The 21353-nt window shown below is 44.4% G+C and overlaps 1 protein-coding gene across 3 annotated transcripts in view; it reads left to right on the top strand.

Annotated features, from left to right (window-relative positions):
* Nucleotides 1-21353, top strand: part of RHBDL3 (rhomboid like 3) — a 60951-nt gene that overhangs the window by 26563 nt on the left and 13035 nt on the right. For 2 of the 3 annotated variants that reach the window (XM_015645997.2, XM_033518681.1), the window contains exons 3-5: nt 10083-10241; nt 18116-18340; nt 19021-19169. In XM_015645997.2, coding sequence (XP_015501483.1) covers nt 10083-10241; nt 18116-18340; nt 19021-19169 — 533 coding nt within the window. Of the gene's footprint in view, nt 1-5890; nt 6324-10082; nt 10242-18115; nt 18341-19020; nt 19170-21353 lie in introns of those variants that run through there. The other variant, XM_015645999.3, reaches the window with a different exon arrangement.

Raw genomic sequence — 21353 nt, 5'->3', positions numbered from 1 at the left:
TCCTTCCTGCAGCTCTAACTCCTGTGATCACCCTGGAAAGATGCAAGTCAGGATTTCTTGCTCTCAAGTGTTTAAATGGTAGAAGTTAGAGAATAATTAATGGTCCCAGCTCAAGGCTGCATTTGGAACCAGCCTGTCTGCAGTACCTTTGAGATGGTTATGTCCTCACAGGGTAGTGCCAGTGCCTACAAGGCATTGCAGGTAATCATGTGATATCTTTGTCTCCTCTTCACAAGGCTGACTTAAACTTCTGCTCCAGTTTAGCTTGGAAAGCAGAGTTTCCTTGGTAGCTTGTAGTCCCCATGACAGAGCAAAGCCAACTGTAAGAGACTAGTGTGAATTAAATACCTTTCCCAGTCTGTTTAGCAGGAGTTTTGCTCCATGGTTGTTCTCTAACCAGAAGTGTGGTTTGAATTCCAGTACAGGTAGGCAATTTTGGCTACATATGTGCTATGGCACTTGTTAGCTGGAGCTTTAAATGCATCTGTTTAACTTGAGATTTTCTGAAACCTAATAGCTTTCTGTCAGATCAGAAAGCTGTTGAGATCAGCTAGTCTCTCCTAATGCAGGCAAGAATGTTTTCTGAATGATCTTCTGCTTCACCTCAACTATACCTCATCTCCTAGGAGAACTTGCAATTCAATTGTAAAACTTTCTGGTGATGTTAGCGAGATGCCTCTCTTGTTAATAGTAAAAATAATCAACTTACTCTAATCTAAGGTACTGTCCAATTTGACTTCTAGCCCCTAGATATGATTATACCTTTGTCATGGTGAAGACTCCTGTACTGCCAAATTTCTGTTCCTCTGGACAGCGATCAAGTCATTGCTTAACCTTCCCTTTCATAAGGTAATGAATTGAGCCTGTCAGTGCAGCCAGTCAGACTGTACCAGCAAAAAGTGCCAAAGAGGTAATGTCACCTCATTTACAAACCTGCAGGTCATAGTTCCTTTTTTTGCAGGCAGTGTTACCTTGAGAGCCCGCACTATAATGAGCAAGGGATTTTTTTATTCTGCCAGGAGTGGCTGCTGCAGAAGATGGCATTCCCCACTCTGTACATTGGCTGGCATTGTTGGCTCCTGTCCAGATGGCTTTCTGTTTATTTTAAATATAATATATATTGTTTGACAGTACCCTGACTTACCAAAAGACATTGCTCACACTGAGTAAGTTGCTGATTTAACTCATCATGAGCATGATACAGACTTTTCCTTAGTGTACTCCAAAGTCACTAATGAGAATTCTGTAGGAGGAAGAATGAATTCTCATGGGACCCCATTAGTGGCATTGCCATGTGATGGTGGCTCTCTGGCTTAGATTTATTTTTGAGACCTGTCAAATAGTCAGATTTCAGCATGTTGAATGTGTGACAGCCTGAGTTTATGTCACAGTAAATCGTCAGACTCAGGGTTGTCTGGTGATGTCAGACGCCCTGCAGAAATTAGTCATACCAGTGACCTTGGCTTATGATCTGCACCCTGTTTATATTCTCATTCAGATAATATCAACTGGACATGTTCTGTTTTCTATGGTCCACTCTGACTGATATTAGATCTGTCCTCCTTCAAGTGTGCATTACTCAATATCACTCATTTGTTCCTTTGCTGTGGTTTTGCTGTTAGACCAACAAGACCTGCTGTATCCCATTAAATTCTTGCTGGGCAGTTTAGGGAGCAGGGTGCATGCCTGTCTCTGTGATTGCACAGGAGTTTTGGAGACATGGTTGGAAGGGCTGTACTGCTGATTCAAATCTGGAAGAAGGGGAGCAAGCAGATCTTGATGTTCTTCCAGTTTTCCCAGACTTGCAGAAAATCAGTATTTATAATGACTTTTTAAAACCTTTTGGATGAAAGTTACCTTGACCTGCTGATTCAAAACTAACTTCAGCAGCTGCTGTGTAACACTCTCCAGAGTTACTGCTGCGACAGAAAGTGCATCATCATGTGATAGAGATAATTCATTGGGCTTTTGTCCACATACAGAACAGAAACATTTCAACTCCCCTGACTCTTTCACACTGATATCACCAACTTTTTCCAGATAATATCAGACCAAAAACCTGTTTTGAATGAGAAGACTCATCTGCCTGATCTGTACTAGCATAGATGCAGCTGTGACAGGAGACATTATCCATAGCAGTGAGTTTTACAGAAATCTTTTGTATGATTAGTTGACCCAGGGGTAAGCAGCGATCTGACTGCAGGAACTTGGCCTGAAATACAGCCTCCGCTGAACAGCTCTTCTCACTGTTGTGTATCAGTTTCTGATTTGCTTTGGGTTTTTTTATTATTTTCTTTGTAGCAGTAGTGATTAGAGCTTGTCTGTCTCTCAGTTGTGAGACTGACTGTGCATGTTTATGTCTTCTGGTGAGTTATGTAATCCAAATCAATGCAACATTTCACTCAGAGTGTTGCATTTTGGATCTGAATGAAGTAACTTACATATTATGTCCCCTCATGATGTAGAAGCCCTGAGAGATGTAATTAATATTAATAGAGAATTTTGAGATTTTTCCAGTCAGACAAGTCTAAAACCATATAAACAATAATTATGTGGTGAATGAAAATATCACGTATCTTATGATACTATGGATATTGCTGTTTTCAGCTTTTGATATTTAATGCCTTACACCATCCAGATGAAAAGTGGGATTTATTTTATCTAGACTCTAGAACTCATTGCTTCAGGAGATTGTGGAGGCCTAAAAACTGGAGGAATTCAAAAGGGGGAGCAAGAGATTGGGCATTCATACATTAAGAATGTTTGGACCAGTGCTGACAAGCAGTTCTGCAAAGTTATAAACCCCTTGCCTCAGGATTTAAGAAAAGATTTTAACTGTTCAGTTGAGTTTGGGCACACCAATCCCTAGGTGATCTCTTGTTGGCTTCATCTTGTCCGCAATCTCAGGAATGAGAGATAGCACCAGAGCTTGGGCTGGTACTGTTGGATATGTGATTCACCAGTCTGGGTCACAGCCTGCCCAGCCTGTTACTGCAGCTGAGACAGCTACCCATGTAGGAACGTGCAAAGTGGCCAATGCTGGATCAAGATTAAAAATAATATTTTCACCTAAAAAAACCCACCTGCGACTTTTTAGAGTGCCTCAGCTTCTTTCCATTAGTCTTAATGCACTGCCATAAATAATAAAACAGGAAGAATCAGAGCTGGAGAAGGTTCAGTCTATAAACATGTCTCTTTGCATTAAGCTTTGTGGCATAATGGAGGGCATCTCCTGCCACCCATGCTGTCTCGTTAATCATGTAATTATCTCCCTCACTTTCAGTGCTGCATCTCCTTCCCTGTCAGTGCTGCTGGTAATAGAGCTTCTATTCACCCTGGCTTCTTTCTGGGGAGTGGCTCTAGTTTCAAAGCCTGCACAGTGGTATATTTTGAATAATTTAGTTCCAGGTGGCTTGAACACTGCCTGTAATTCCCCATCTGAGACCAGAGGCTGATTTCTGGAAGTATTCTGCCAGGAGGCTTACTGGGAGAGAGGCAGTGGGATCGCGCGGAGTGGTGGGATATTGATGTGGCCAAGGACTGAAACCCCACTCATTGGGTCCTGTGAGTGCCTCCCAGCTCTGACCTCTCTTAGTGTCTTAGCAAGGACTTGCTGAAAGAAACCCAGAGGAGAGGATGTATAAGGAAGAGAGTTGTATTAAAAATGAGCATGGAGACAGAAACATGAATTTGGGTACTTGGCTGAGCACGATAATCTTCCCCTGCAAGCTGTGGGTCAGAAATTGTAGGATTTGGGGTCTCCAAGTGTAGGATTTGCTTGGCCTATGGAGGTTATGGAGGTATTGACTCTACAGGGGTGTGACCTCTTGAGAGTCAAGAAGTTCAGTGTGGTGTCCAGTGGACACTGGCTTTGGAAAGTTTGATAGGTTTCCGCACCTGAAACCTCCCCAGAAGGCCATCTCTGTTCAGTGTCCCTGTGTTGCTTGGCCTGGTGGCTTGGCAACTGCCCTTTGCCATTGTACCTATCATCCAGCCACACTCTGAGTTCTGCACAGCCCTCACTGTGCTGGATCACATGAACACAGGTGTGGTGCCTGTGCCCTATAGATGCAGAGGTCACAACACCACACAAGTCTGTGGGCTCACTCCAGTAATCTTGGCAATACCAAGAATCAAATCTGGCTCCAAGCCCTTTTTCCTGTCTGCCTCAGAACTGAGTAGTGGCACACTCCTGAATCTTCTGATTCTCTCATTCTTGTTGGATCTGTGCTTCCACTGTCTGTTTAGATGAAGTGCTTCTGCAGAAGGTAGCAACAGATAGGTAGCAACAGATGGTAGTAATGTAGGTCCCTTCCTTGTCTTTATGCCTAAGACAGTAGGAGAAATAAATTAGAACAGAAATGCCTCTATAGATTGACCAACTAGCTCATGAACCCAGTCTTTCAGGCTATTCTGCTCCTCAGGGAAAAGGAAATCTTACACCAGCCCCCTCCATCTCCACTTTGCCATGTGCTGCATGCAGAGACACACTTGCCCAAATCCAGGTGACAGGCTCTCTTCTGTGGAGTGCCTCCTGGCCTAGGTGAGTGCTGAGCTGGGCAGCTCCATGCTCTCACTGCAGCTTTTTTGGGGAGCAGGTGTGTTTGGGAGCACTGCTTGGTGAGGAAATATCCTCTGTACTTAAAAGCAATCTGGCTTTTGAGAGCTCAGTGATGTTCCCAGCCCTCGGGTTCACCTCAGGTCAAAGCAATCTAGCATGCCCTAAAAGTACTGCTGGACAGCCCTTAATCACTTTATATTGTCTGGGCAGTGGTGAGTAAATTCATTATTTATGGGGGAGGCGAGTGTGCCAGCAGTAATGTTTCACCATGTGTGTTCAGGCAGCTCAGATGAGGTGACTTTAAATGGTGGGAAGCTAGATTTCAGGGTGGAGGAATATGCACTTACCTCTGGCTGGCCTTCCTCTCTGTTGGATCAGGGTTTCTCACATGCACTTCTCACCTCTGGAAAAGAGAGCAGGATCATTAAGCATCCCTAGATTGCAGAGACTATGCCACCTAAAATCTGAGTTCTATCCAGCAAAGCTCAGCATGGTTTCTGAAATACTGGGAGATGAAAAGATGTTGCATGCAATTGACTCTCCCTTTCCAGTGGAAAAGGGCCTACATATAAATAAGAAACAGGCCAATTATTGAGAGCTCCTTTCTGGTGGGAAATGAATTGGGAGTTGTCGTTTCTATATAATAGGGAGGAGAAGCTAAAGCTCAGGGCAACTTCTTTGCAGAATCTCCTAGTCTGGAGCAGAGCTAGGGTCAGTGCCAGGAGGCCTGATACTGCCAGGCCAGTCTCTCCCAAAAGTGAAGACACAACCAGACCTAAGAATGATTCAGATTTTAAGGAACTGGTCCAACTCAAGGCCAATTTCCAAATTAGATGAAGTTGCTTGGAGCCTTGCCCATTGGAAAGACAACTGTTGCTTTGGTGATGTTGAGACAAAGCCCTTCAATGAGGAAACTATGGGTAGTAGCAAACTGTTCCTGCAATCCTGAAGCCAGCCAAGGATCCTCCTGTTGTGCCCAGTTCAGCTGTTGACTCTCCAGCTGCTCTGATACCCCTGAGGGCTGTTTGCCATGGGGAGAGGAGCAGCTGGCTGCACTCTGTGAAATGTCTGAGTTTTCCCAAGATACTCATTGTCTGTCTGCAGCACCAGCCTCCACCCTACTTGCTCACTCAACCGTGGCTGATGTGTCTTTAATTAAAGAAGAGAAACGATTTGAGATTTTATTTTCTTTCCTCAACCGAAGTTCCTCTTTTCATCACAGTTTGTGAGGCCCCCTCATCTTACTTTTGTCTTGTAGTTTTGCTATGGGACCTTTCATTTGTGAGTGTCTCCTCTAATATAAGGAAGAAACAGGAGAAAAACAGCTTGTTGTGGGCCAGGGAATTAAGATCCTGGGTCAGATGGCTGCTACGGTCATTAACATATTTACATTTTTGCTTAAGAGCCTGGTTGAGGATCAAGGGAGTTAAGGGCGATTGTCATTGAAATGCGGAGGAAACCTTGCATGAAATTGCCGTTAGTGTCTGGGGGGATGAGGGGGGGCAAACGGCTTCCTCATCCCTGATCACTTGTCTGCCTGTCCCTGGACAGGCAGAAGGAGCTGCACTGAGGAAAGGCACCGTGGTGCCTGTGCTGTGGGAGCTTTGCTCCCCGTGGGGTTGGAGCCAGGCTCAGCACAGCCCTGTTGCTGCCTTCAGGCCCTGTCTGTCCTTGGGTGAGACCCTGATGCTCGGCTGGACTTGTGGGACAGCTGGCCCCAAAGGAGATCGTCATGGATAAATGCATGAAGCGGCTAGCAAAGGTCAGTTGCCTCTTTTATAATTGATGGAGCTGAGTGCTTTGAGTCTGCTGTCACATGTTTTTGCACTGGTGTGTCACCTGGAGTGTTGTGTGTAGTTTGGGTGTCACCTTACGAAAAAAGACATGAAGCTGTGAGAGAGCATCCAAGGATGATGCAGAGTCTTGAGGGGAAGCTGTGTGAGGTCGTTTGGTTTGTTCAGCCTGGAGGAGACTGAGGAGAAACCTCACTGTGGTCTTCAGCATCCTCATGAGAGACAGTGAAGGGGCAGGTTTTGATCTCTTTGCTCTATGACCAGTGACAGAACTCAAGGAAACAGCTAGAGCTGAGTTGGGGGGAGGTTTAGGTTGGATATCTAAGGGTGGTTGTGCACTGGAACAGGCTCCTTAGGGCTGTTGTCACAGCACTGGGCCTGTTTGAGTTCAAGTCACATTTGGACAATGCTCTTGGGCACATGATGGGATTCTTGGGCTATTCTGCATTGGGCCAGGAGCTCTATGGAGCATGGAGGACTCGATCCTGATGGGTCTGTTCTAACTCGGCACATTCTGTGATGCTGTGATTTGCCATGTGTAGGGACACAGGATATGCAGGATTTGCTCAACCCCTTGATTTTTGTGTATAGCTGTGATACCAGAAAAAGGGTTTGAAGCAGTTTGGGGTACTGGTGTGGATTTTGAGTGGTGACAGATGAGATTTTTGTATGCTTTTTATAGAGAAATGTTATACAATTAAAAGAACTGTTTAAACATAAATAAGATGACTTCCTTACAGCTGGGGCTGGCAGTAAAACATTCTGCTCCAGGTTGTGGAACCTATGCTCTGGCCCTCCTCTGAAGTATTTGAGTTCAGATGTTAGTTGTTCATTGTTTGTCTCTTATGCTCATGTTGTTCAGATCCACTGTTTTACTTCAAACTTTTTTCTAATTATTATCATTAACATAGTGCCAAAATATAATTATATATAATAACGTGGAAGAGGAGAAGAGACTTGATAGCCAAATTACACTATAGAAAACACCAGCTACCTTCTGCCACTGCTTTGATTTTTGTGGAGCAAGCAGCAAGACTTCAGTGAGCTGAAGAGGGAATGCTGTGCCTATTGGTGTGAGAAAGAAGCAGATTTCCTGGTAGCCACCAGACAGATACAGCTTCAGCTGTGCCTTTGGAAGCCAGCAGCCAGTAACAGCAACATCCTGAGTGACAGGATGTATCAGCTCCAGCACTAGTGAGTCTGAAGTCATTTCAGACTTCTGAAATGTTTCCTTGTGGGCTGGTTTGAAGCTCTGAAGTGGTTGTGTAATTTCTGTTCTTGGTTACAAAATGCTTCTTTTTGGAAGGCTTTAAAGCAGAACAAAGTCTGGGAAAAGTGGTTTGTGATCTCAGCAGCTCTTTTGTTCTCTGGGGGCTTGTGTGCTTCAGCTCTATCTCTTCTGCTCTTTGAAAGAATAGCTGTGTTCCCTGGGGCTGCAGCCCTTGGTCTTTCCTACATAGTCAATAATCATATGGCATGGGGAGAGTCACACACTTTGGGTGCTGACCCTGGCCCTCAAAGTAGAGAGGTACTTAAGCCTTCAAGGAGCAAATGGTTTTGTCCTAGACAAACTAGATTCTGACATTTTAAATATCAGGATCAGTTGAAGTGGTGCAGTTAAGTAAGATGTTGGTCAGGTCAAATGTTTTTGGGAAACAGGGATGAACAAAGCAGTATCTATGGGGTTGCAGGTCTTAGATCCATTCACTGAATGACTCATCTCCCAGGTCCTACAGATTCCCCTTGAGAAAGGTCATCCCAGGTATTGTGCTAATAATACTTTATTTCCTGGGTATGTGTGCCTGGGATTGGGCACCACAAATAGGCTGGCCTGAGAGTCACAGCAAGAGCCAAAACTCATCAGAGCTGAGCCTGAGTGCAGAAACCCTGACTTTTGGGGTTGGTTTTAGTGTTTGATCTGTTAATTCAAAGCATCAGAGTGAGCTGGTGTAGGGGAGTTAACTTCTCCAGGGATTAATATTAAGCCTTTGTTTAACAGTAAACAGCTGATGAAATCTACCTTTGGCTCTGGGAGCCATCTGTCAGGGAGGTACATCCAGGCCACCTCACAAGGGCAGGACAACCTTTGGCAGAGAACAGAAGAGAGTGCCCCAGCTCTTACTGTCCACAGGTCACTTGGTTTATCTTGTTTCGTGAATCCACTTGCCCCCCAGCAGCTCCTTTAAAGAGAGGCTGCTGCTTTGACCAAAGGCAGACAGCCCTGCTCCAGCGAGGGAGCTGTGGCCTCCCCTCCTCAGGTTAGACAGCTTCTCCTCAGCCCAGCAGCTGGGGAGAGCCGAGGACAAAGGTGCTCAGACCAGAAGGAGATGGAGCCAGATCCTTGCACATGGGGACTGCAGCCTCTAAGCAAGCAGCCCGTGCCTGAGGCTGGTGTGTTTTACAGCTGTTCTGCTTGCTGCAGAGCCATGCCAGCCCTGTTGCTGGCAGGCTGCATCCTCTGCCACATCCTCCTTCCCACCTCCTCCCTTGCCAAGGCAGTCTGTACTCCACTGTGTCTGATCAGAGGCCCAGCGCCTGTTCAACTTTTGTTCTCCATTAGGAAAGACTGAGGATTGTCAGGACCTTTATGGCTCTGCCAAGGCCCTATTATGTCCCAAATGTTTCCATGAAAAGACTCCCTCCTGACCACCCTGCCCCCTGACAGCCATTCAATCCAGCCAACAAGCTTGATATCATTATCTACAAAAAGAGGCCAGTGAGCACCAGGGTCCTCACAGCCAAGTTTGGGAAATCAAAGGCAAAATCTCCCAGCAACAGAGAACTGGTAGAGATCAGACTGCACCAGGGCTAGTGCAGGCTGGTCTGGCAGCTTGCAGCCACTAGTTTTCCAAGCACATCAGAAACATGCTCGGCATGGTGCCAGCACTGGCTTTGGCAGGGCTGAGGCTGTGCCCTGTGAGCTGGCAGCCCCTCACAGAGTGCCCTAGAGGCCACTGGAACAGTCACAAGTTTGGACAGCCTTGTAAAGATGTCTCTTTTAATCAGTGGCATTTCTAGATTAGCCACTTAGGCTCAGGGAAAACAGTGATGTTTTTGGTCAGAGTGGGATTCACTCCAGGTCTCACCTGGGACTTTCCTTCTAATGACTCAAAATATTATATTATATTCTCAAAATGGCATGTGGTTGCCTTGTCACTTCTAGTTTGACATGGTGTTCATCTGCTTTGCTCCCTGTCCAAAGATTTTCTTTCCCAACTGTCTTAAAATAGCTCTTCAGTAGTGAAAGTATTTAACAGAGTGAAGGCATCTGTAGAGATGATCTGGAAAGGTGACTGTCAGAAACACTGAGCATGGAAAGGGCTTGAGGAGGGATAGCATGTTGTGTTAGGTGGAATTGTATTAGGAAACAGAGGACTAAAACTCTTTTCAGTGCATTTTATCTCACAAACTGCATCTCTGGTTTGCTTGATGTTCCAGATAGAAAAAGACATAAAAATTAGACAAGAGAAATGATGATGCAGAGGGAAGGAAGGTGAAGGGAGCTGACGTAGCTGAAGCTTGGGTGGAGATGGGATGGTGGATCCTGGACTCACCCCTCTCTGCAGCAGGGTACTTTCCAGTCCCTGGGTGATTGCAGGGCAGTGTCACCAAAGCCTAGAACAGCCCCTGGGTCCCTGCGGGTCTGCAGTGGGTGATAAATGCATAGGAGGACAGAGTTGTGTGTAACATGGGATTGTTAATTATGGCACTCTCCCCTCCTGTCCCAGTTTGATCCTGACAACACTGGCTACATCAGCACTGAGAAGTTTCGCTCCCTTCTCCAGAGACACGGCTCGGAGCTGGACCCCCACAAGCTGGAGGTCCTGCTAGCCCTGGCAGACAGCAACTCTGAGGGGAGGATCTGCTACCAGGACTTCGTCAACCTGGTGAGTGCTCTAGCTGGCAGGGTCTGTCAGTCCTTGGCCCTGCTTAAAACATGGGCTGTTGAGGGACAGTGTCTGTCTCTTTCCCTCCCTTTATTAACACCAGTGTTTGCTGCATCACATTCTGCATGGACTTGCTGAAGCATTCAGTGGTGACCAAATGCTTCAGCAGGAGTCAAATTGCTTCTGATTTTTCCAGGGAAACAAATTTGCATGGGAAGGAGCTGTGGGAGCTGTAGTAAGATCATGAAGCAATGTTTGTTGCTAGTTTTGAGGTTTTTGCTCTCAGTATCAGTTGCTAGCTGCTGTAATGAACCACTTGTTTGCAAGCAGAGGTCTGTCAGTCTGGATGACTCCTGTTTTATCCAGAGATTTCTCCACTTCCAGACAAAAATACATAATGTTGTGTTGACGTGCTAGGTGGTGTTGTATTGCACTGCTGTAGGCATCAACAGCAACAAGGATAAAGTGCTTCTAGGTCATGTTCATTTTATCCCAGGTGAGGTGTCTCAGAGTGCATGAGTCATGATCTTGATGCCTCTCTATCTCTACCAATGAGTCAATTAGTGAAGGGATTGCTCTGTTTCTTGTCAAGGCAGTTTGTTGAGTCAACACAATTGTAGACGTGTGTTGTCATGTGCTCAGGATGGTTTAGAAATGTTGTTTGCAAGGTATCTTGGACACTGGCCATTCAGGGGCTTTGCCCTGTTCTTGCTCTGTCATTGAACACCTGAATCCCAGCAGCTTTAGTGCAATGTTAATATAAGCCTGGGTGACAAAGTCAAAGAGGAATGGAAGTTGGTGACATCTCTGAGATTTCTCTGGAAAGCTGGATGTGTCCTTGATGCAGAGTACAGTAATTTGCAGTGTGTTCTTCAGACAACGTGGGGATTTGATCCCTTCATTTGTCATGGTCACTCATGCATGTGTTCTTGGTTTAGAAAGAAAATGTCTTGCATATGTCCTATTTTTACATTAATTAGAAAAGTATGATAACATGGCCTAGCTGTCAAGGACCTAGGTCATGACCTCCATCAGGCTGTGGGCAGTGTCAAGGTAAAGTTGCTTTGTTGGAATGACATAAACCTGCTGTATCTAACTGGGCTGTCTTGTAAGCCCCTTGCCTGTGTCTAGATACACAGCAAAATAAATGCAGCAACTCTTAAAAATCTCACACAGTGTGAGGTTTTCCTCAGCTCCAGCATAACAAACAGTGTGGTCTTCAGTGCTCAGCAGAGTATTTATAGTAACAGCTGCTTGTTCCACAGTTGGGGATATTCAAAGTACCGTGCAAGCATTCACTAATTGGGCTGCACAACACTTAGGTAGCAGGAAGAGGCATCATCAAATTTCTTTTGCAGAAATGATGGCCTAGGGCCAGCCAACACATTGGCAACAGGCTCAGGAATAGAACTGGGCTTTTTCCTCTCTCCTCACTCCACAGGGCTCAGGAGCAGCACAAGCTAATGAGAGGTCGGTGGGAGGTGAAATGCTTGGACATTCTCCTCCTTTGGGAATAGGAGGCTGTGCCAGCTCACACCCAGCTGATGTGGTTTCTGCAAAACGGCAAATTTCCTTCAGTACTATTGAATGACTCCTATAAAGAAGTCATTGATTTTCCTGTCATCAGCCCCTCTATCCTTGTCTGCATTTTTTGCATTTTCTAATCAATAGGCAATGCAAATGCCAAAATATTAAACTACTTAAAAATTACATCTCTCCTCACTTTTCCTCTAGCTTCTATTGATAGACGCATCCAAACATTTTTTAGGGCTCCTTTTTTTTTCCCTACCTTCTGAACTTTATTTTTAACTTCCTGATGGAAAGAAACACAGTTGATGCAGAATCACTGTGAAATTAGGGATTTCCTTCACCTCCTAGCTGTCAATCCTCGGCGTGGCGGTGTTTAAGTGCATGTTTGTGCTTGATGATCATTAGCCCTCTCTGCTTTATGCTCAGGTTAATTTGTCTGTTTCAGTAGCTTAGCAAGAGCTGACCTGCTGCCAAAAATGATGGTGCTGGGTGTTGGGATGGACAGGCTGACCTTTTGCTAAACCAGAGGCTTTACAAGCATGGCTCTCTGTATGTATGGTTTTCCTTTTCTCCAGCATCATTATGAGCACCAAGAGCTCTGCCTGCTCTCTCAGACACTGTGATGTCCAGCTAAAGGACTGCTATTGAGCAAAGCTATGTTGTCCTCTGATATCCAATCTGTTTTTTGGACTTCTAGATACATCAAAAATGTAATTACAGGACTTCTCACCTTAATAATAACATCCATACTTACGTCTGCTCTCAACTCAGCAAAGCAACTTAAATTTATGAAATTGAAAGTTTTAAAATATGAACTAGACCTCAGAAAACACTCAGGAAATAAACTGAGAAATTAATAAATTCGGGGAAGTTGAAAACTGCTGGTGTGATCTACAACCAGAAAAGGCTTAAAAAGATAAGATAGGCAACTCATTGGAAAGTACTTCTCCTCTGTGTGTATTAAATGCAGCTCATGTAGTTATAACACACAATGCTGCAATCATAGCCATTTCTGTTTCTGCACTGTGGTTTGTAGTAACGGCAGAAAACAGTTTCAGATGGGGGTTTCTTATGCTGTGTCTGAGACAGTGCAGAGTAACAAAAGTGTTTCCTGTACAAGTGGGGACATCTCGTGCATCTCTGCTGTCTGGGTGCTTTGCAGCATTGTGGAAAGAGATGCACTGAGAAAATTCTGGCTGTGAGTAGCATGGGCCACAGGAAGAGATAATGAGCAAAGGTGTTTAACTAACTTTGCTACTTTTAGAGAAGAGACAAGCCAGGAGGTAATTATACTTGAGATGTCATTTTCTGGGATTCTTGCTGAACAGCAGTTTATGTTGGCAGTCCTGGATTACTTCATATAATATCCTGTGGACTGTAATAGAGCTTGCAGAAAGTAGTAAGCTCTGAGATGGAGTTCATGTGACTTGGGAAAAACAAAACACTGCTGCTTCCAACAGAAATGTTTAGCTGTGGCTTTGTAGCAACTTGAAGCTGATGTAGCATCTCAGCAATGAACAAAATATATTAACTAATTAAATGCACATCTTTTATTTTCCAGATGAAGAATCACCACTTTCTTTGCTTTCCCTGGCCCTGCTGGCTTCTAAGGGACAGGCTAATTCAACCTAATTTTTAATGTGAACAACACACAATTTTGAAGCACTGTGTAACAATGTTATTTTAACCACAATGTTAGTCTTGTCCTGAAAGCAATGCTCTTTCAAGTAACCTTGAAATTTCAAAGTGTTTTACTTTTTGGAAGTGTTGGAAGGCCTAAGCCTGGCACATTTAATAGGAATTGAGCAAAACCTTGAGCAGGAATATTTTTTTTTTCCTCTCCTGCCTCTTTCTTTGAATCCCTAGAGTAAACCACTGCTTGGTCAAACCAGATTGGAATGTTGGTATTTGGTATTCAAGTTTTTTCCCTTTGATACTGTTTGGGAAAGTGCTACCAGGTTGGTTCAGAGGATGTGAACATCTGTGACAGATGAACTTAATGCTGAGATAGGCATTTTGGGAAAAGCTGTCTCTACCCACATTAGCATTTTGTAGAAGTGTGGGCAGAGGAAAGGAAATAAATGTGAATCTTGAAAGCAAAATTGATTGGAGAGGTTGCATTTGTAAGTAAAGTGGGTTATAAAACTGGAGCTGGCAGAGGCTTTTAAAAAGCTTGTGTTAACTTCAGATTTAGTGTTCTGTGTCTTGGAGGATCAGAGCTGGAGAGCTGAATGCATTGCCTGTCACAGAGCTGCATGTGTTTAAAAATAGCTTGGGACCAGTCTCAAAGATGTCAATATGTAATGGCCAGAAATCCATGTTTTTTCAAATCTTCTGAGTGAGACTGAGTAAAACCATAATAAGGGTACTGTGCCCCACACAAGCCCTGAATTTGGAGATGGGAGAAATACTACATGACTTGGCTATCGGTTATCTGAGGTAGCCACAGTACTACAGATATCGAAGGAACACAGAGAAAATGGTGTGCCTGTGGGAATGGACAACTTCCTTTGCAAGTTGCAGGTTATCCCAGAGTAATTTTGAAGTGCCATGTGGGCTAAAGAAAAGCAGGACTTTGTACTTCATCAAAGTTTGTCACTATTATGCTACTCTTGACAGTAAGGACTCATCCTAAATGTTGACATTTTCAGTGTTGAAGACAGGTTCAGATTCAAGGAAAGAAATGTCATTTTGCACAGAGGTTTCAAAACCAGCCCTTGAGCAGAGCTGTAGCACTAAGCCTTGGTTTGTTTTGGTAGGGTGATACCAAAGGGCAGAGGTGGCAGCACCTGGGTACCAGTCAAGCTCAGCTTGGCTCTTCTTCAAGGGAATAATACCATTTTGCAGGCAGGAAGGACGAAGGGAATGTGTTGTTCCCCACTGCTGCCTTCTCTCTCCACATACTGTTTGCTGTACCCATCTGCTTGCAGCTTTAATATCATGCTCATTACAGAAGTCCTAGATTGATTGCATTAAAAGCAGTGGGATGGGCTGTGCTGGGCTCCTGGAGCCATGATAATGTGCAGGCCAACAATGGCCTAGTGTTCATTCAGCTGATGATTAAATACTTGGCTCATAAATACCAATATTATGTAATTCCAAAATCAAGTCAGCAAATTGTGACCATATGCGAGACTCTGTTTGGGAAGATTTGAGTCTTCCAAAGTCAGTCTGAAGAGCAAAACAGATTTCTCATCAAAATTGGTGGAAACAGCAATAGCGACTTAATCCTCTGTTTCTCCTCATGCCCATCTCTGCTTGATCCAAAGGCCTGTGGGGTCATGTAAGTAGGGCTGGGACTGCTGTGTTTGCTTGAGCCCAGGCAGTCAGCTGTGCTGACTCTTTGGAGATCATCTCCTGCTTGGTGCCACAGGCAATGCGTGCAGGTGGGGACCAGCAGGATGTCTCCTTCCTGAGAGGCCTGATGTTAACAAGGGCTCAGTACATCCACTCATCCACAACTTGTGGGATTGTGGGGGCTTTTCAGCACATCTGACACACTTCTGACACTGTGTTCCTGCCTCATCGGGGTGTAAAAACCAGGCCAAGACTGCAGCATGTAGAGGGAACCTGGATCTTCTTTCCATGTTCTTTGTTCTAAAGAAGATCTGGCAAATATTTCCATGTCTCTTCCATGTTAGCTTCTGTGTGGGGTGTCAAAGGTCCTGTAATTTATTTTCCTCTCTGGGAGGAGGAAGGCAGAGCTTTCTGTTGAACAGTAGTCCAATTTTCCACCTCCTCAGGAGAGCCAGTGGAGGCTTTGGTCATCTGAGGTATGACTTACAGTGATCCTGCAATATTTTGCTCTTAAATCTAAGAAGACCTTTCCCTTCTGTTTTATTGTTAGTATGTTGAGTATGTGTTAGTATGTTGTACCTTCACAAACGTCATGGTGATGAATTTGCAGTTCCCCTGGCTGTTTTCTGGGCTCCATGGGCAGCACAAACATTATTGTAGAGAGGACACTGGACTGATGGGGCTGTGCTGAGTTCAGGTGATTGAACTGAGCCAGTCCCTTGTGTCATACTCTATAGTAACAGATAGTTCAGGGGTGCCTCTATCAGGATCCTCTGCTCAACAGATGCAAAGAAATATTTGAGCCTAACCATGGACATCAGCAGCCTTTGGCATTTCCTGCCCATCTCCCTCGGCAGTCTCTGCACTGATGAGGTGATCATCTGCTGAGGGTGGCCAGCACTTCTTGATACTGAACTGAAATTATGATTTTCCTTGACTCTGGAAATGATTATATTTTCCACTGAAGTGCTGCAGCACTGTTTTGTGGTAAGCAGGAAATCCCATTTATCACTGTAATTGGAATAAGCAGATCAGCAGTTCCAGTCAACTGTCTGGTGTCTTCAGGCAAGTTTATAGTTTCAGTCTGAATTTATTTTTCCCCTTAAGAGGGGCAAAGCCTGAGAGAAAAGAATGAACTTTTTGAGGGAGCACGTGCAGAGCATCTCTGAAAGGCTGTTCTGAGCTAACCTGAAGTGAAGCTTTCTTCTTTGGACACAGCGAGGTCATTAGGTGGCTAGAAGTATCTTTGAAACAGAGGCACATCTCTTGCCTACCAAAAGGCATCTCACATGCTAAGCCTTGTACCTGTTGGATGTTTCTATATGAAAATATTCTATTTCAGTATGAACAGGCTTTCTTAATGCAAGAGAAGACCATAACAGTTTTTTCCCTGTCGTCTTCCTTAGTTTTAGATACAGGTTTTTGGATGATACACTTGAGAAGACTGATAGAGAGACCTTGTGGACATTTTTTTTCTTCTCTGTTTTTCTGTGCTTTTTTCCAAGAAATGTTCTTTTACAAGTGTTTTCTGAATGAGCAAAGGAAAGAGAGAGCAAAGGAGAAATATGAAAATGGAAAGAGTTGTTAGGGAAAAACATTTCACTGAAACAGCTCAAAGAGAACAATAACAATGAATTTTTCCCCAGGTTAAAAAAATATAAGAACATCAACTGGCAGTCAGTGCTTCTCTGTGTTGGAGGTGTAGGCTACAAACAAAGGCTAAGGAGGGATGGGCAGAGTGGGTAGCAGTGCCATCACCTCAGATGGCCCCTTGCCTTCCTCCACTGATTAACAGGAGGTGACTCCCTGTAGTGATTACTGTGTTTAAGCAGCTTGGTCAGCTTGGAGCAATTCCCTGACTGCCTGGGCACTGAAAGCACAAGCTCTGGGCTTTGCTGGCTTTGGGATATCAGCTGAAACCAGCATGATCCAAGACAACTGGAAGCCAGTGCTGTTGAGTGTCATCTCTTGCTTTGCTCTGGGAGGCTGGAGGTGCTGGTGGTTTGAGAGCAGTTAGCAGTTTTATCAGAAGAAGGACCAGGCTGTTGTGTTTGCTTTGCTGCCTGTTACAGTAGAAAGTCCCCCTGCAGCAGCCTGTATACACAGTGAGCCTTTGGAGCTCCCTGCCAAAGATTCAGCCTGTACAGACAGTGGCTCTAATGCAGCAGGTTTGTTTGACATCAGGGCTAATTAACAATTACACAAATCTTGGAGCAAGCTCTTTCAAACCTGGTTTGTTCCTCTGCCCCCAGCAGGCTTAGCAGAAGATTCCATCTGCCTAATTTGCAAATGCAATTGCTTTAATTATGCATCCAAACTGGGAAAGTGTATGCTTAAAAAGATAGACAGCTAAATCTATGCAGGTAAGGTGATAATGCATATACAAATTAGCTGTGCCAGTGCCATCTCAGAACCTGCCCCCTCTGAGGATAACTTATGAAAGAAGCCTTGTAAAGACTTGCAAGATTAAGGGAGCTAAGACAGCCTGTACAGCCGATTTAATTTGTTGTTTGGTGCTGTTGCTCAGGCAGTTTTGTTTTACACAAAGAGATAATTTTCTTTGCCCAGAGCTAACTCCTGCCACAAGAGTTAGATACTCGTGAAAGTACACAGGAGTGCACTGCTGCTACATATGAGACATTTTCTGCCCCAAGACTGCAGGGAAGTGTGATAGAGCAGGGGGAGCAGAGGGAAAGAGGACACAGAAATATAGATTGTGAAAACTGATGGTGAAGACAGTTCATGGAAGGCTGGAGAATGGGCCATAGAGCTCAGCCAGGTGCATCAGCAGCCTCTGCTCTGCCTTGCCAGAGTTCTATCCTGACCTCATTTATTGGCATCATAATGGCAGACCGTGGTACTGGTTTTCCTTAAAACCCCAAGTAAGTCACTCTGTCATTGTCCTGAGACTTGCTTCCTAAAGCTCAGCCTGGTGGTGGCTTTCCTGCCTTCCTGGATCTGGTGCTGCCAAGCTGGCATTATTCTCCCTGATGATTGTGCCAGGCCTTGCTTTGTACTCATGGTTTCTTATGTTCCCTTTTATCCAGATGAGCAACAAAAGGTCCAACAGTTTCCGCCAAGCCATCCTGCAGGGGAACAGGAGGCTGTGCAGCAAGGCTCTGCTGGAGGAGACGGGGCTGAGCCTCTCACAGAGGCTGATCCGGCACGTGGCGTACGAGACCCTCCCGCGGGAGATCGACCGCAAGTGGTACTACGACAGCTACACCTGCTGCCCCCCGCCCTGGTTCATGATCACCATCACTATTGTAGAGGTGAGTACCCTCCCTGGGAACCTCCCCACACTGCCAAAGGCTCTGCTGGGACACAATCAAGGGTTAGAAAGGGACTTGTTCAGACCTGGACAAGGGCAGATGTGAAGCTGGTGGCCATTTTTGGTTGCCTGTTGGGGTGTGTTTAAGTGGAGACTGTGATCCTCTCATTGGAACAATTTGTATATGGGACTACCCAGTTTGGGAAACTAGAGCAAAACTGTTTAGGGAGTGAAAACAGAACAGCTCTAGAGAAATGGATAAGTCAATGGAATTAAAAATTTCTATACAGCTACCTCTGTTCTGTGAGGAGAGAGAAAAAGGAGGGGAGAGGACCTCTGGGTTAAATACTCTGACCTGCCCATGTGTTGTCCAAATGAGATCTTTGTACATTTGCTGAGCAATATGCTCAAGTAAGTACAGAGTAGGCTAAGACTCTGATAGTGGGGTGCTGTCTGGGGGCAGGTTCCTCTGTCTCAGGGGCTGGTGTGTTACAGAAGACCACAAATACAGTTATATCAATGAGTTGCAGGTTCCTCAAAATGGAATTTTCGTGTGTGAAGCTGTCAAATGGGAGAAAAGTTTTTGTATATATTACTTTTTTTCTCCATTATTTTGAGCTAAAAAGTACTTTTTGGTGAGAAAAGGCATTTTCTAACCAATTAATATCTCTGCTCTTCTAGGTTGCCTTTTTTCTTTACAATGGAGTGGTCTTAGACAGATTTGTGCTGCAAGTCAGCCACCCCTTGTACCTGAAGAATGCATTGCTGTACCATCCCCAGCTTCGGGCCCAGGCTTGGAGGTATCTAACCTACATATTCATGCATGCAGGGTGAGTACTTACAAACAGTTCAGGTTCCCCAGAGAGAATGAGGAAGTGATAGAATCAGCTCAGAATTAAATTTTTAAAACTCAATTAAAAATTGTGTGTAAAAATCTGAAGATGTTATGGAGTGTTGGGCAATGAGGTGCAAACTTTTACAGCTCTCTGAAGGGTCAAGGCAACAAAAGGAATTTAACATATGCTGCTCTTCTCCCCAGCAGTGCTGGGACCACACTTTCTTCTTACTGTGTACTTCCTAAAACCAGGTCAAAGCCCAGTGTTCCAGTAAAGGAGCTGTGCAGGTGGTAGAACAAGTCTGCAAAGATGATGGACTGGTGTTTAAAAACTACAGGGTGTTGGAAAAATCAGTTAAATTCCCTGTGCCTGGAACATGCCATCACTCAGTAATGTTCTGTAGGGAATGTTCCCTTCTGTAGGAACTGAGATAATGCCTAGAAGGTTATATCAAACCTGAACTCCCATTTTGTACACACTGGGCAAAGTGTTCCAGTGTTCCTGGAGAGTTGACAATCTCAAGTGACCAGATAGACAGAGGCTGGTCCACCTCATGCAAAATGAAGGTGCACAGTAAAATTAATCCTCTTTCATGGGAGGTATTTAGCGACTTGGGAAGAATATATAAGATGTGGGGATTCTACCTCTGTTCTTCTCAGCTGTGCCAGTCCTCACAAAATTCAAATAGATTTAATTGTGTGATGTTTGTGATGCCATGGTGATGAGTAAGTGTCACTGGAAGGTTCATCCCTGTACAAAACATTCTACCCCCTCTGAGCAGTTTCTCAGATCATTATCTTCACACATTCCTGGCAGATAATTGCAATTTTCTTTGGTTCTGTCATTGAAAAATGACAGCAACAAGCCTTTTAGCAGCAGTGCAGAGTTTAAAACTGCAAAAGGACCCTTTGTTCTTAAATAGAAAGCCTATATTTTCATCAGTCAATGTTCTTCTATGAAAGGCCAGAAAGATCAAGTTGATCTTTGCCTTTTTCCATGTCTCTGATGGAAGCCATGCTGCTGTCTCTTCCTTGCCATGGAATAACTTCCTAGGTGTGTGATTTCCCTGGAGCACAAGATGTGCCCCAGATCCATGGATAAAAACAGATTCTTCCCAAGGAAAGAGTACGGAAAAGTTTTTAGAATAAACTTCTGAATGTGGCAAAATCTGTCCTCTGCCTGTTGAATCCCTCCAAAGAGCCCATATTACATTGATTTCATCCTGCAAGTGGGGACTGCTGGGCTTAGGTATGAGGCTGGTCACATAAAATGAGAAGTGGAAATTTCTGTCACTGAGAATAGGGGGGAAACTGGGCTTGTAAAAGAAAGAAACAATTTTAACTAATATTAGTTAATTTGTATTTGGGCTTTCCTTTGATGGTGATGATGTTTTACCATCACTTCTATGACTACAGATTGCTTTTGGATCCATTGAAGGAGAAACACCTGCACAAGGACAGCTTTCCCAGCATAAAATGCCTTTCTGTGGAATACTTTCCTAACCTGTTCCAGGTCACCCTTGTAGCAGGCAGTTCTCTGGCATTCTTCACACTCAGTGGCCAAAAAAATCCCTCAGGTTTATTTCATCTCTGGCTGGCTCAGAGTGGAACAATGAAAGGTGGTGAGCAGGGGACTCATCATGATGGATTCCAAGTCCTTTAGCTACACAGCCTTTAAAACAATGGAGAGTCCCACTGGAGCAATAAACCTTGTGATTTATCTGCAGTATCTGGAGTTACACTAAATGTTCTTTTATTTCTAACTTCTCTGAGTTAAGCTCCTTTCTCGTGAAGAAAACAGATAAATCTTGGAAAGGTGTAATAATGTTTTTTAATGGATGCCCATCATTCTCCTCTCATTTGAAAATGTGAGGATAACACAATGCCATGGGTCTATTGTTATCCTGCTTCCAGCTGAGACTTTTAAATGGTAATGTGGACTGCTCCTTAATTTAGTGCACTCTGTCTTTTTTTGAAGAGCAAGTGGCAGCCAGAAGGTGTTTGAGAAGGCAGCAGTTGCTAAGGCTTGGCTGACAGTGCCTCTAGAAAGATTCCAAAAATGTATGGAATTGTGTGTTGGTTCTGATGGAGGGAGCTTTGTCAAGGGCTGAAAAGGCAAAGTTGTAAATTCTGCCCTTCTGTTTTCATGGAAAGCAGACATTGATATCTGAAGCCCACA

Source organism: Parus major, chromosome 18, assembly GCF_001522545.3.
Source record: "Parus major isolate Abel chromosome 18, Parus_major1.1, whole genome shotgun sequence".
Lineage (NCBI taxonomy): Eukaryota > Metazoa > Chordata > Aves > Passeriformes > Paridae > Parus > Parus major.
Note: the sequence above shows the minus strand (reverse complement) of the source record. Positions and strands in the feature narration are given on the sequence as shown.